Here is a 16,696-nt window from a genome sequence, read left to right as displayed (position 1 = left end):
ATATCCGTGTTTTTCCGATATGGAAGTCTGTTGCGGCATTTTAACAGAAAACAAAAAGTTTGCTCATTTGCGAGTGGTCCATGTGTGCAAGCGTCTCCCTGTTGGAACCCCCCCCCCCGCAACCCCCCCTCATACAGACACACACGCACACACACACACACACACACACACACACACACACACACACACACACACACACACACACACACACACACACACACACACACACACACACACCGTCCATCCAACCAGCCCGAATCAGGCGGGCAGAAAATCTGTCCGATGAGAGAGTGATTGATGCAGATTGCTGTTTGACGTTTGATTCCAAACGGCTTCCCCCAAGAGAAAAAAAAAAAGGAGAAGAGGGAGACGGAGGTGTCAACTGAAATGTGCGAGGCAAGCGTGTCAAGAAGCACATGCACGGTGGCACTCACACGCATGCATGCGCGCACACGCTAGCATCCACCCACACGCTCACGCACGCGCGTGCATTCGTTTACAAACACATTCGTATGAACACGTATTCAAATGCACGCCATGCACGGATACAGGCGTGGATGCATGGGCCCACACACACAGTCTTGCACGCGCACATGCCCACGCACATACACACACACTGTCACACACATGTCTAAAATACCACAGCAAACACATGGTTTTGGGTATGTGGCAGAAGGGAAAAACAACCTTGAGTGTTTCAGCAGGACGTTGTGTTTGATTGTCATGCATTACCGTATGGCATCTGATAAGTGCAATGCATATTTGACAAGATTACAGTAAATTTGTAATACATTTTTAAGTGCTCATTTACAAAATAAACTAAATGGAAGGAAAACAAAAAGTGGTAACAGATAGTTTTGGTGAATACCACCAGGTATGAAATAAAACAAATGAAATACCCAAAGATTTTAAATGGATAAGAATTGTCTGTTGCTGACAGAATAGTGTTCACAGAGGAATATCACTGTTGTCCTGTTTTGTCCATGTTATATTTTTGCGATACACACATTGCCTTAAACCCATTCGTTTGCGTTGATAAAAATAGTATCATATGGTTTGAAAAGAAAACGATTGCCGTGTAGTTTTCATCCAATCGCCAGTTTTAATTAATTTACCAATTTTGAGAGCATTAACCTGGGCCAAAAAAACAGCAGCACTTTCAGAAACATATTTCCATTTTCTGCTGCAGTATGACAGTTTATCAGTCGCTAAAGGCAATTGAGCGGAGAAAAACGTTGTCCAAATGCTTTACCTGTCACGGGATACATATCACGGCAGTCAGCGGAAGATAAATTAAAACAATTAACATAATAACCCCCAAATAATTTGGTAGCGTGACGATGAATCAAATACATTCTGTGCTACGATTAAAACTGCTACAAGATGTGGATAGGGTGATAGATAGGTTCTACTATTCTGAAAAGTACTAGAGGACAAAATAGACAAGGCACTTGTTTTGTTATAGAATATACACATCTATAGATCTATAGATATATGTATACGTCGTTTTTGTGTGGCTGTTCAATTCGTCCCATCGGCCATCGTCCCGTCGCCCTGAAGTCAGTTGAACGTGGTTTGATGCTCCAGAACTTCCAAGTAATCCGGCTCCGTGTGCAAGTTCGCCTTGAGCTCAAAGTACTCGTTCTGGGTCTGCTCCAGCGTGACCTTGCGCGGACGCGAGTACATCAGGGCCTCCATGAGCTTCAGCTCCTCCTGGTGGCCGGCGGTCCCCTGCTGCCCCGTCTCCGCGCCGCCTTGCTGCAGCTGGGCCATGTTCCTCCGCAGGTACTCGGTGATGCCCAGCTGCTGCAGCTCCTTCTCCCTCTCCAGGAGGTTCCGGTACAGGGACGTTGGGTTCCCCAGGGTCATGAACTCTGCCGGGCACTCCCCGGGCGTCGGCGGCCAGAACTTGGGCCCCCCGATGTGCATGGGATGCTGCAGCAGAGGGTTGGGGTTGCCGGTGAGCGGGGAGGTGTTCTCCCGCTCCATGATGCCCCGGCACACGTGGTGGGGGTGCTGCTTGCCGCCGAGGTCGTCCAGGCCGTAGTCCCCGCCGCCGTCCACCTCGTGATCCTTGTGCTGGGCGCAGTAGGTGGGGTTGCGGCAGATCTGCACCACGGGGCTGTGCGCTCGCTCCTCGTACAGCGTGGACGAGCCGGTGCGCTGCGTGAGCGTGTGGTGCGTGGTCTTCTGGCCGTACATGCTGTAGTGCAGGTGGATGGGGCTGCTGCCGCTGTTGTTGTTCTCCGCGCCGCGGGACGGCTCGTCGGACCCCGACGCCGCCGCCGCCTTCTTCCTGGCCCGCCGCCGCCGGCGCCGGTGCACCACGAACACCACCAGCCCCGCCGCGCAGAAGATGACGGTGAGGAAGACGACCAGCAGGCTGAGGATGAGCACCGACAGCGGGACGGTGTCCGTCAGCGACTCCAGCAGGCCGCGGGCGCCCTCGCCGCCGTTGTGACCCGCGGCGGGCCAGAGCGACGCCGTGGCGCTCTCCTGGCCCCCGGGTGGCGAGGCGTTGAAGGCCTCCAGCCCGGGGCAGAGCAGCTCGTGGCGGAGCTCGCGGAGCTCGGCGTGCGACATTTTCTTGGGCGTGTGACACAGGACGGAGCCCACCACCGTGTCCTTGCGCAGCTTCTCCACCCACCGCTTGAGGCTGAGCAGGTCGCAGCTGCAGTCCCAGGGGTTGTCCTCTAGGTAGATCTGCTCCAGCGACTCCAGCTGATCCAGCACATTGCTCACCGGCAGATGCATGAGTAGATTCTTCCTCAGGTTTAACTTGGTCAGCGGCACGTTGCGGAAGATCTGCGGTGGCAGCGCGCTGAGCAGGTTGTTGTTCAGCGACAGCAGACGCAGATTGGGCAGGGGATTGAACGCGCCCGGGGCGAGCTCCTTGATCAGGTTGTACTCCAGATACAGGAACTCCAGGTTGTGGAGGCCCACGAACATGGTGGAAAAGAGTTTCTCGATGCGGTTGCCGTTAAGGTAGAGTTTCTTCAGCCCACTCAGGCTGAGGAAGGTCTCATTGTCGACGGAATCGATCCTGTTGTTGGCCAGGTTGAGCAGCTCCAGGCTATCGTACGTGACAAAGTCATACTTCAGCAGCTTCTGAATCATGTTTCCCGTCATAACCAGCTTGGCGGGGCTCTGCTGCAGAATGCCGATATCCGACACCCTCTGAATCCCCCGGTCCTGACAGTGCATCAGGAACCCCGCCACGGGGTGATTGTGGCAGGAGCACTGCTCCACACAGGGGCTCTCGGGAAGGTGGGACGACGTGGGATCCCGGCCGTCCATCACCTTGGGAGCCTGATCCGCCTTGGACGAGGGGGTGACCACGATGTCCAACGACTTGGACGGCTCCTCCAGGTTGATGTCCGCGTGGGACGGGCAGAGCACGTCGCGCTTCACCTTGGCCAGGATGGTGCCACGGAGGTAGTGGGGGCTGCCGCAGATCACCTCCCCGATGGCCGACTGCGCCCGCATGTTCTCCATCCAGATCTTCAGCGGCAGCACGTCGCAGTCGCACACCCAGTCGTTGTCCTCCAGCAGCAGCTCCATGATGCGGCCGATGTGCTCCAGGAAACCCACGTAGGGCAGCGTCTGGAGCTTGTTGCCCCGCAGGTCCAGGTGGGTGAGGGGGACGAAGCGGAAGATGTTGGTGGGCAGGAACTCCACCGAGTTGTCGTTGAGGATGAGCACCTTCAGGCGGATCAGCTTGTTGAAGGCGCCCGGCTCCACCACCCGGATGAAGTTGGTGTCGGCCTGCAGGAACTCCAGGTTCACCAGTCCCTGGAAGGTGTCCTCCTTCAGGGTCACCAGGAAGTTGCTGTTGACGTGGAGCTTCTTGAGGGCGCCCAGCGCGCCGAACACCCCGGGCTCCAGCTCCTGGATGCTGTTGGCGCCGAGGTGCAGCGACAAGGCGCTCTTCAGCCCCGTCATCTCCTCGGCGTGGAGCTCCACCAGGTCGTTCTTGTAGAGGTTGAGGTGGAACGGCACGTCCGGGGGGACCTTGATCTGGGAGATCTTGCTGATGTTCCTCTGCTCGCAGTTGAGGTGGAGCACGCCGTCCTTCTCCTCACAGGAGCAGAGCGAGTCGCATGACGACGGGGAGGACATGGCCGCCGCCGCCGCCGCTTCCGAGAGCTGCGTGTCCTGGGCTCGGACCGCCGCGGAGAGGAAGAGGCTGATGAAGATGATGGAGGGCAGCATTTCTGGCAGATGTCCCTGTGGGTGGGAGGGTAGAGAGTGAGGATGAGAGAGGGGGGAAGGGAGTAAGAGAAAGAAAGTTGATCAGTATTTTACAATACAATGTCCCAAAGCAATTTTTCTTTATATAATATGTATCTTCCACAAAGGAAAAACGTCCCACATATAAAACATACTCGTTCTAAATGTTTCATACTCGTTTTAGATACTCCTTTAAACATACTCTTAACATAATATCCGTGTGTCTCCAGGCAACCAAGTTTGAGGGTAAAAGTATAAGTTACACCAGCACAGTCACACTTACCCTGAATGATTTTTTTTGTGTTATCTTTCATCAAGGTGATATGGAAAACATTACAAATGACGTCTCATCCGCCAGTAATTTCAGCCTGAACATATTTGCGTGTTGTAACACACAAATGTGCATGTTTTCCTCGCTGTACCACACCTCTAATTGTAACACGACATGCATGGGTAAACGATACGCATGAGTAAATGAACACTTTTCGGTCAATGAGCCCGTTGTATTGGACGCAGTGTGGTAGTGTCTTTAAATATCTACTCATGAAAAATTTATGGCTTCTACAAGCAAAAAAAAAAGGGTCAATCGTATTCTACATCGCTAACCATGAAAAAAAACTGCGTGAATGAAAGTCTTTCTGTGGTTCTTTCGGTGGCGCGAGCGGATTTGACACGAGGAGCCCCTCTTGTTCCTCCAAGGGTATCATGACTATCAGAATGAGCAATGAAAGGAAGAACAGCGTTTCCGACATCGAATCACAATAGAGGCGACCGGGTCATTTCAGAGAAAAATAACCCTTCCTCTGGTCCACTCTCTCTGTCTCTCTGTCCCTTTAGATGTTCCCCTCTCTCTCTCTCTCTCTCTCTCTCTCTCTCTCTCTCTCTCTCTCTCTCTCTCTCTCTCTCTCTTCTTTCATGGATGAACAAAGACGTTTGAGTCAGCGTGACTCATGCCAACGTAGTTTCCGAAAAATCTTTGAGATAATGACGGGCGAAAAATGGGTCGAGAATGGATCCCCCCCTTGTTGCTTTTAATTACTGCGCTTCACACTTTATTCCCGCGTTTTAATTTACCACTCTTGTTTGACTGTGTCGGGCTAGGTGACAGGACCTCAATTAAAGGCTATCTTCATTAACTAATGCGAACACCATCTGGAGTCAGATATGTTGCAGTCCATCATTGGTGCCCCATTAGATTTGACCATTCCGTCTTTCTTTCGGCTAAGTATGCTTTCGGCATGGAGCCAATGATTCCCCCCCCAGCCCCCAATGGCCACTCTGACTTTGGCATAATAATGTTAAAATCTAAAGTCAAGGTGAACATTTCTATTTTTTTCCTTTCAGAAACAGGACAAAAAGGCCTCTGGGCAGCGGTGCTATTCTGAATGTAAAACAGAAGTAAGGACATACGACGGGGACATCACTTTTGATTATCACGAGACCCACCAGTGACAACTTTTTCTCTCTCAAAATTCTACCTCCTATTATTTCGTTGTACTATTCATCAGTCATACGGAGGTTTTTCTTCCCAAAGTGGCTTCTTCAGATAAGGTCATGGAGGAGTAGGTACGAGGTGAGGGCAAATTGCCAAAGGACGCAGACAGCTTTGGCTGCAGGGTATTGAACCAGGTACCCTTCGCCTTGGGAGTCGACAGTTGAATTATCCTGGTGTGCGTGATAATATCCTTAGACTCTGTGACTTAGACAGTGAATTCAGACACAGGTCATTAAGGAGCAGATAATGGAGTTCAGTGCAAGCCGAGAGGAAAGGCTGGAGAACAAAACGTGGTACTTTTAGCCACCGGGAAGCAAAGCCGCCGCACGACATGGCCTCATACATATTCCTCCCACCGAGACTCCTGATTCTACTCTCTCTCTTTCTCTCTCTCTTTCTTTCTCTCTCTTTATGTATCCCTCCCTCTTTCTTCATTTCTCTCTCCATCTTTCTCTTCCTCCTTTGTTCTTTCTCTCTTCTGCCCCCCCTCTCTCTCTCTCTCTCTCTCTCGCTCTCTGCTTATCTCAATACGTCTTCCCTCTTTGTCTCCTTCGACTCGGCGACGTGATACTCTTAGCCACCAGGTAGCCTTGCCGCCGCACCACATGACCTCCTACATGTTCCTCCCAATGAGTCCGGCGCACAACGGAAACGCAGACTTCATCGGCGAAGGATTTGTATAATTGAGCGCTCCCCCGCCGCTCCGGGAGAACTGGCACCTCGCCCGGCCGAGGTGAGAGGGGGTCGCGTCGGCGTTGACAGACGCAGACCCTTACAAGTCTCCCGCCGTGGCCCCCGGACAAATTAATTCCGGGTGGGGCACGTCCTCGCTGCTGCCGGACGGACGTCGGCAGAGCCGAGCGACCGTGTGGAAGCCGAGTGAACCGTAGCGCGGAACAAACCGATAAAAGCGGACGGTCGACGGACTGCTTTAGAAACAAACGCCGCACGGCCAAATTGTTAAAACAACAGCGCCCATCGTTGGATTCGTAGCGGAGCGTCACCGCAGTGCCACGGGAGATTGTTTCCTTTCCTGTCCGAGGGGGCGCTTGAGTGTTACACACTTTATTCGGGGGGGGGGGGGGGGGGGAACCATCTTCTTATTGCGTCTAACCAATGCTGCGGTGGTACGTGTATAGGACCACTGAGGCTCCCCTCGGTGGCTAATAATAGGACGGCGGCCGCATGCATCGCAGCGGATCGCAGTGTAAGTCACAAGTTCAAGTTTACCCGAGCAAGTGCCCCCCAGGGGGTAAGTCATGCATACCGCGCGCATGTTCCAACAAGGACACTCGCGGCTTTCTTTTCCCTTGCCCGTCCGCAACATAGACTCACACTGCTGTGTGGCAGCGGCCCCCGACAACTGTCAGCACCGCTCTGCTATTCTGACGTATGTGTGTTTGTGTGTGTGTGTGTGTGTGTGTGTGTGTGTATGTGTGTGTGTGTGTGTGCTTGTGTGTGTGTGTGTGTGTGTGTGTGTGTGTGTCTGTGTGTGTTGGAGAAATTGTCTAAAATGGAATGGGTCATTGTGTGTGTGCATGATATTCCTGTGTAATAATGCATGTGTGTGGCGTTAAAGGGACAAACAGAGAGACTCGTGACCCAAATGCGAGCCTGTGCATTGTTTAATGCCGCTTCACTTGCAGGGTTGTGGCGGTTTTAGGATCTTGGCTAACTAGCTGGGTTTCTTCATCCACACTTCTTGTGAGAGGAGAACCACTGCGTGCGTTACGGGACGTGATTGGTCTTGGGTTAGACATGTCCGCTCTGGATTTATTGCCTATTTTCTTAAAACTGAAGCTTTAAACTAAACCCAACATTGTTAGCTTTAAATTTGAGCGATTTGTTGATCAGACTTCACAATACGGTAACAATAACATTAATAATATTAACTTTGTCCACCATTTATTTACGTTAGTAATGCAGAAAGAGTCATTAACTAACAATGAACTAGCTAGTTAATTAATCGATAACTGATGTAGAGTAATCATTTACTAATGGTGTTCATGATAAAAGGCATTATTTAGTGAACTAAACTCAACCTGACGATTAGTAGATCATAAGTTGACTGCTAATCGACAGTTGATTAACTTTTAGGTAATTGTTTGTTAAAGCATATCACTGGAATAAGGAATGTTTTTTTCATAATTATAACTTTGTTGCATAGTGTTGATTGATCCATTTACAGTTGTTGTCTCTTGGCGGTCTGCGGAACGTTTTAATCGACCAATCAAGCGAACACTAATCACCTTCCGGATGCCTATCACAGAATCACCGCCGAGAACGTAATTCACGAGATCGTTTAAAATTGATCACCTAAACGATAAACTCCTGTTCAAAAATAATATTCTCTACCTCCAAAGGAAAAGCCTCTCTCCTCCCTGCCAACTTATGTTTTGCTAAATTGGTTTTCTCCGTGGGCGCTGACAGTGTTTGGCCCTTAGTAAAGAAATCGCAGTGAGAGGCGTTTCACAGAACCCCTTACATGTCAGATCCACAGCATCGGAGGGATTCACACGCGGATCCACACCACATTATCTCCACTTAATAGGAAACTATCTTCAGGTCACTCTGTCATGTTTTTTTTTCTTTTTGGTTTGTCCTCATCAGTGTCAAAATATGTAACCAAGATAAGGGGGCAGACAGAAATAGCCGATGGCGGACACACGATCGGGGTTGACCGTTTCGCTCTGTAACACACGATGTACGACGAAGGAATCAAACTTGTTAAGAACCCAGTCCCTGTGACAGCGGAGAGGCGGAGCGATCCCCCTCCCACCGTCCACCCACCCCACCCCTGACGGCAGCCATGGCGAATCAAACTCGCTGTCTTTGGGCTGTGATTGTTGAGGGATACGTCATTACAGGATCTATGGACTCCGTTACCCTCTCAGCTCCCACAGGCAATTACTGCAGCATTTGTGCTGTCCTATAGGCAGAGAACGCTAAGAGCCTCTGTGTGTGTGTGTGTGTTTGTGTGTGTGTGTGTGTGTGTGTGTGTGTGTGTGCGCGTGTTTCTCAGAGTTTATAATCGCGTGGCTCACACATGCTCTCTGTCTCTCTCTCTCTCACACACACACAAACAAACACACACAAACACAAACACACGCACACACACACACACACACACACACACACACACACACACACACACACACACACACACACACACACATACACATATCCTCTCACCACTGCCATGTCCCAGAGGTGTGAGCATCAGAAACAATTGCTTTTTTTCTCCTCCTTATTATTTTTTTGGTATATGATCTTCCCCATCTCACGTAACCAATAGTTTTTCTCGCATCGGCGAGGGGTTGTGTGTGATGGGGGGGGGGATGTCTGCTCACTAATGAAGCCCCCTCTTCTTTTGATTCCTCCGAACCATGAATCGCTCAGGACTCAACGATAGAGCCCGGGCCCAAACTCATCGGGATGAATTAGGAAATGATGCCAACTGTGTACTGAGCGGAGCCGTTAGAAAGTAGGACAATGGGGAGAGGCAGAGAGAGAGAGAGAGAGAGAGAGAGAGAGAGAGAGGGGGGGGGGGGAGGGAGAGGGAGAGAGGGAGAGAGAGGGAGAGAGGGAGAGGGAGAGAGAGGGAGAGAGAGAGAGAGAGAGAGAGAGAGGAAGGGAGACCAAGGGATGAAGAGGAAGAGAGACCGAGGGAGAGGGGCCGAGAGAGAGAGAGAGAGAGAGAGAGAGAGAGAGAGAGAGAGGCCGAGGGAGAGGGAGAGAAGAAGAGAGAGCGAAAGAGGGAGAGACATGAAGAAAGAGTGGGGGACATATGAAGAGGGAGGGAGGCCGAGGGAGAGGGAGAGAGGGAGAGAGAGAGAGAGAGAGAGAGAGAGAGAGCAAGGGGGAGAGAAAGAAAGTTTTCCCCCTCCACGTTGCTCCCGATAGCGACTGCCGGATCCATCGAGGTCACGAGCGAGCAGGATGAGGAGACTGCGGCTGGCGTATGACTTTCTGAGCAGTGGCGGGGGGGAGGGTACTTATATAAGCGTTACTTTAAAGGCGTTCCTATATTTCACCGTTCCTGCAGTGATCCCTTCGCCTGCCCTGGTTCGGGTGTCGGGGATTCTGCAGTGCTGGGATGGGGGTGTGGGGGTCGGCTTCTGGGGGGTAGGGGAGAGGGGAGAGGGGGACAGATGTGGCTGTGGGGCAGTGGGGTGGGTTTGATCACCCCCCCCCCCCCATCGAAACACTCAAAAATAAATTAATACTGCACTTTGTGCATTTAGTTTTCATCTGTTTAACTATTCACAATGTGTATTATCGTATCAACATCCCCTTGTTATGTTTACTTGCTTTTATTTTATTGTATTTTATTGTGTGTGTATACATATAAAAATAAAATAGTACTGAGCGTTGTGTAGCATCTTATCCTATCTTTGTTATACTGGGAATGGGTTAACCTAGTGATTGTTAGTCCTTGGCACTTGGTTCCATGAACATCCTTACTGTAACGACAGCGATCTATTGTTGATTCTCTTCTTCTGACAACTATACTTATTGTAAGTAGCTTTGGATAAAAGCGTTGGTTAATGCCGTAAACGTAAATGTAAATATATATATGTGTATTTATTTTTCATTGCCTTCACTTAATTTACTACTAAGTATACCGTCACTACTACCACTATTACCGTCTAATGTCTACCACTCTGGAGGAGAGCTTCTAACACTAGCAGCAGTGACTGCTTCATCATGTTTGTGGTGCGTTTGAATCAATAAAGATATTGAACTTGAAGTCTTTCATTCGACCGCTCCAAAGTCGATATTTTGTTTGCTCGTGATTCCTACTGCTATTCTTGTTGTCGACATAGAAACGGAAATAGCACAGAAATAGCTTAAGGAGCTATTGTAAAACCCCCTATACTTTAATAATCTCCTCCTATTTATTCTATGATCTATGTGTTATTAGGAGTCTGTGCGGGACATGGCCAGACAATTTACATTCATTAATATTTGATTAGTTAGCAGTGCAGTACACCAATCATTAAGCTCGCTATAGGACCCACTCGTTAACTGACAATTAAACCCCCAGCTCGTTAATCGCGGCTGCGTTGTCAGGCGCGCGTTTTAATGAATCCCTCCGTGCCCGGCGATGAACACTAGCCTACTAACAAAGACCGCACTGTTGTTCCACTAAACAGGGTGTGTGATACAGGGTTGACTTGTAACCGGAAGGTTGCTGGTTCGATCCCCGGCTCCTCCAAAGCCGTGAGTGTCGAGGTGTCCCTGAGCGAGACGCCTCACCCTCACTGCTCCTGACGAGCCGGCTGTGGCCTTGCACGGTTGACACCGCCGTCAGTGTGTGAATGTGTGCAAGAACGGTTTGCAAGTTGCTTTGGATAAAAGCGTCTGTTAAGTGCCCTAGATGTCCTGCTATCCGACGGGAGCGATTCCCCAAGCACCGCCCACTGTGTTTGCTTCTGTAGGCCTCGGTGACGCCAACACGGTGTCAGGGAGGAACGCGACCGGATTGACCCGTATGTAAAGTTTGTAAAAAGTAGTGCAGTGTAGTGTTTGGTGGCTAGGTGGTTTGAATCCTAAGCAAATCCGCGTTGGATCAGGGGTTGGATTTCAACTGAAATGAACCCAGAGTGAGCAGACCTTCGATCATCCCGTTCTTAACGAAAAATCGATTCAATGTATTTTCTTGGGTTCCAACCCCATCATAAATGGGAAATTAGCTGCATTTCATTCAGTGCCTTTCTAACCAGTGGCCCCTCAAAGCACTTCAAAGTACCGCCTGACATCCACAGTCAGGGTTAGGTGTCTCGCTCAGGGACTCCTCAACACAGACGGAGCCGGGGATCGAACTTAGCAGCCTTCCGGTTACCAGCCAACGCGCTCTACCTCCTGAGAGGGAGGGACTGAGGGAGAGGGAGAGAGAGAGAGAGGCCGAGGAGGAGCAGAGCGACGGAACGCGGAGAGGAGCAGCCATTCTCAGGCGTCCATCTTGGCTCCGACCCAGCGGCGGCTGGTTAGACCCCAGGACGCTAACATCAGGCATTCAGCCAGCCAGCCAGCCAGCCAGTCATTCAGTCAGTCAGGGAGCCGCTCCGGCAAGCCATTAGCTGGTCGTAGCGTAAACACAGCGCCCCGCGCAGCCCTAAGCAAGTCTAAACACACCTTCAACCAGGATCGCACACACACACACAAACGCACACAGATACTTTCTGCTAATGCACCCACCCATGTGGTTTCAGCACACGCACACCGGCCTGTTTAAGGCTTGGTCGGTCTGTACTCGTCCTCAACAAACACACACACACACGGCGTGCACACACATGTTCGCATGTGCTAAACAAACAAAGACTCAGTTGCTTTGTTAGTGTTCTCGGTGGGCAGGCCTTCTACCTGTCTTTGGTAGGAAAGGCATGCATAATAGGGGCTATTAATAGTAGTATGCTGTCTTGTGTGTGTGTGTGTGTGTGTCTGTGTGTGTCTTTGTGGATGAATGGTTGTGTGTGTGTCTTTGTGGATGTGTGTGTGTGTGTGGTTGTGTGTGTGTGAGAGTGGGAGTGAGAGAGTGAGCGAGTGAGAGTGTGTGTGTGTTGTTTTTGTTTGGGTGCTGTGTGTGCATGCTCGGTATGTGGATGAATGTGTGTGTGTGTGGATGAACGTGTGCGTGAGAGAGAGAGAGAGAGAGATAGACTGAGACGGAAATGAGAGAGAAGGAGTGAGACGGAAATGAGAGAGACAGAGTGAGACGGAAAAGAGAGAGGCATACAAAGAAGAGAGAGAAAGAGAGGGGTAAAACAGAGGTGAAGAAAGAGGGAGAGATGAAAAAGCCGTAGAATAAGAGGGGAAGCGAGAGAAAACCAAAAGGAGAGAGAGAGAGTGCGTCTGTTGGTTTATTCCTCCTGTTTCTTCTTTGTCTTCTGAGGTCCCTCCGAGAATAAAAGCCATTTAAACGCGGCAAAGGAGGAAAGCAACGCATAATTAAGTGGGTGCAGCCCGAACAGCACAACGCATTAGCGTCACTGAGCAGGCCAGCGATACGTGTGTGGTGTGTGCGTGACCGAGTGTTTGTGCGTTTGTGTGTGTGCGCGCATTCGCCTCAACACAGGAATAAACCTGATCGCGTGCGTGCGTTTGCGCACGGGGACCAAACCTGCGTACTCAGCCACGGTGTAACACAGAACACAAAATAAACACAAAATGAATGCAAACTACCTAATAACGTTAAAACAGTATTTTCTGTGTTCAATTATATACCTATTTCTTCCATATTAAATTTAATTACATTTATTTAAATCATTCCCTGCATAGCGTCTGCGTCATTTAATTTCCTGTGGGATCAACAAAGTTAACTCCAAATCTATCAATCAAAGCACAAAATAATTGAGCATCGCCGGATAATGAGATTAAAAACTTTACCCGCCGGTATTATTGCTGAACTTTGCCACATCCACAGAAGACAGGATGTGCTGTACGGGCAATCATTGTGAAGATCTCTTCATCAACCTTTGTCTGTTGGCCCCTTTATAAAAGGCATTAAATGAACGTTTAACCTCTAAAGCATGATTCTACTTATCGGGAACGCCTTCAGGGTTCTGAGTGGTGGATGACTGCGGTCTTATGATTCTCTGCATAAATAAAAGTATGTCTAGATCGTCCGTAAGAAAGACAGGCATGAGGGTCAGGAGATTAAAAAAACATATCCATGTGAATGATTGTCAGGGGTTGCTGACACGACCGGAGGAATCAAACGGAAAAAACATCGGAAAGAAAGTCGGAAGTTCTGATGATCGCCCAGGGCCTCCGAAGTCAGATTCTCTATATCTAAGAGGTCTATGATGTATATATACACAAAAGCATTCATATACTTACTGTATATATATATATATATATAGTGTACGTACATGAATGTTTTTCCCAGGGCCTTCTCTGCTTGTCATGACTTGACAGCTTCTGCTGCTTACTGTTTCGAAGTGAAGATGACAGTGCTTAGAAAACATGGAAACGTATTTATTAATATATATATATATACGTACTAGATGGACTGCATGATGTCTGAGAAAACAGAGAGGCCTATGTTAAGAACCTCTCTCAGCTCGGTCCGAGACAGTCTTTTTCCTTTCTTTCAACCAGTCCACCCCACCCCCTAGGAATGTGCACGAGGTGAGACGTATAAACACGGCCAATAAAAGAACGATGGCTGTTTCTTACCACGGCCATTAGCCGTTCCTCGGCCGTCGCTAATCGCTCTGTAGCGCTAGCTTAAACTACCAGGAGCTGCCGTCCGTACTAACCCCTGTGTCAGAGTAGAAATATCACTCAAAACAAAGCGTTACTTCTTTGTATAATGTTAATGTTATCACTGTTTTTTTTAAAAAAATCACGTTTACATTCAGGCCGATCCAAAGTGATTTACAATTTGTTTGACATTTGTCGGTAGAAAGAGAAACAACAATATATCGCTGTGGGTACACTAAGGATGTTCATAGAACCAAATGCCAAGCACTAACAATAACTAGGTTAACCCATTCCCCATATACAAAAAAAGATAGCTAGGATAAGATACTACATGTTGCTAAACACTGTTTTTAAGTGCAAGGTCGTACAACATACAAGTACTTCATTAAGTACCATGTGTAGTACCCCTGCTTTGCCTCTAGGGAGATGGTGGCATCATGAATGATAACTTAACATCACATTGTCTGTCACAAGGCGATGGGAAAACACATGCAATAGGAGGGTTATATCGCCCCGAATCTATCTGCGGTGAGACCCTCCTCCAGGCCAACATTCTGATGCTGATCCCTCTGCTGATTGGAGGGATTGCCCCTGGATTCAACCATGGCCTTGTTTATTACTTATAACTCGTGGGGATCGATCGCTTGCTCTTATGCGGTTGATTGACCGTGACCTCGCCGAGAGCCCAAAGGTAAATCAAGCTATTAGTCCTTCAAAAGAAGATATATATATATATTGGGTTATGATGAGACTTGTGCCATTCACCCAGCGACCGTTCAGCCAAACAAAGAACTGCCATGGTTACGCTCATGTTCAAATCGGTGGGAACAATTCTGAAAATACCTTATCTTTTCTGTACCACACGTACAAATGAAAAATGTGTTTTTGGTTTTCATGGTCACTTTAAATGGTTTGGTATTTTTTTACTACGACAATACATTTGGAGGCATTCACGCTTGAGTAAACTGTTGAGGTTGTAGCACTTCAGTAAAATTTAATCAGTTTTAAACACAGTGAGATTAACTACACCGAGAGATCGGTTTCCATATAGATGGCATTGGATGGTGCTTACTATAGTAAAGTATAAGTTGTGAATAATACTACCATGATGACAGGTAGCTAGTAAAGCATACAGAATATATACACATAGGAGCAGGTGCAGACAGGAATAATCGCGGATAATTCATCGCTATAAATCCAATTCAGACCAGTAGGGACTCTTAAATCAGAGTGGGATAGTCTCTGCCTTGCCAACCACTGCATGCAGCTCAATATTTAAAATAAAAAGTGTGTCTTTGCGTTGACCTGGTAGCCAATTAAAACACAAGCAGAATATGGATGCCTTTACTTCTCTCTCTCTCTTTCTTTCTGTCTCTCTCTCTCTCTTTCTTTCTTCCCGTTGGCTTTTACCTCCGGGAACATGAAAAAAACTAAAATAGACGTCTGTTATGAAATTAACATCGTGACCTTTCATCGAGAAAATCATAGCGACGCCAAGGCAAACGTCGAAGGTAAATTAAGCCGTTCAAATTTAAATGGAAGCACTATCAGATTCTTGCAATTAGGGGGGGTCCTGGAAGACCTCGTTAAGCAATTAGGCTAAGTCTTCTTGCTCATTGATTTTCCATTCATTTATTTCTTCTTTTCTCTTCAGCAGGGATTATTTAAGCACCTTGATGTTTTATGTTTCACTGGGCCGGAACGTTGATACATTATAAATTCAGGACGCCCCTTCTTAACTCTACAGGTTTTTATTTTTTGTTCTCTTCTGGCTCGGCTAAAATGACATAATTTGTTGTGCAATAACTTAACAAGTGTGGACACTTTTGCTGGCCTTCATTGTTCAACTCGACACCAAGTGCTGAGAGAAGACTAAATAAGGTTGGCTGAAGTTTCACTGCGTTATAAATTATGGATTAAACACAATAAGGGCTTCACTGAAACATTACAGCCATGATTAGCATTTGGGAGTTGGTTCTACAAGTACTTTTGACTTTGAGTAGGTGTATAAAAGATTGTTTAACTACCAGCAATGTGTTTAAGCCACCTATGGAAAACACATTTGTTTTAATCCTGTCTGAAGCTGCTCATCCGAAACCGTGAACTCACTGGGCGTCAGACTGCAAATACTTTAAACAAATACTTTATTAAATATCTTCTAAGTTGAATCGGAGCAGTACAGTGGCTGATTGACCTAGTTACCCTGTGTGAAAATAAACTACAAACGGACAGTTTGGCCTCTTTGCAAAACAAAATCCGCATTTACAAAGTCATCGTCCAAAACTCACAGTTAAGTTATTGTCCCACTAATCACAACATGCAATTTTTAGGAAGTTAGAGTGGCAGGAAGTTAGAGCGTGTGCTGGAACGTTTGACGTCATAACGCAATAAATTGTCATTGAGAAAAAACGACCGCAGCGAAACCCGCAGGTCATGAAACTTCTACACCGCCACCAGTTGGGATTATGGTTAGCCTTTACAAGCCGTTTGAAAATCTGCCTTTTCCTGTGTTTTAGAGAAATCACAATCGAGTGCGTCCACCTAGATGTATGATGGATAGATCATTCCACCAGCCCACCCAGTGGACTGAGAGATCTAAAGATCTACCTGCTAATAATTACAGGCTTATTATTGGATAAAATACTCCAGTTAAAGGGATAGTATAATGCCACAAGGTGTAAGTGTGATTGGCCATTACAAGCAAACAATCTATCCATCATACATCTAGGACGGTGGACACTCCCACTTTTGGTGTCACTAAAA

At 48.1% G+C, this 16,696-nt stretch overlaps 1 protein-coding gene across 1 annotated transcript in view; it reads right to left on the bottom strand.

The window, feature by feature from the left end:
- Positions 1-242: 242 nt before the first annotated feature.
- The window catches only part of slitrk6 (SLIT and NTRK-like family, member 6), a 20,836-nt gene continuing 4,382 nt past the window's right edge, over positions 243-16,696 (bottom strand). Inside the window, exon 2 of the mRNA XM_079734113.1 lies at positions 243-4,227. Coding sequence (XP_079590239.1) covers positions 1,561-4,212 — 2,652 coding nt within the window. The 5' untranslated portion in view covers positions 4,213-4,227 and the 3' untranslated portion in view covers positions 243-1,560. The remainder of the gene's footprint in view (positions 4,228-16,696) is intronic.

This window comes from Pollachius pollachius (genome assembly GCF_949987615.1).
Source record: "Pollachius pollachius genome assembly, chromosome: 4".
NCBI classification, from domain to species: domain Eukaryota; kingdom Metazoa; phylum Chordata; class Actinopteri; order Gadiformes; family Gadidae; genus Pollachius; species Pollachius pollachius.
This window is presented reverse-complemented; position numbering and strand designations above follow the sequence as displayed.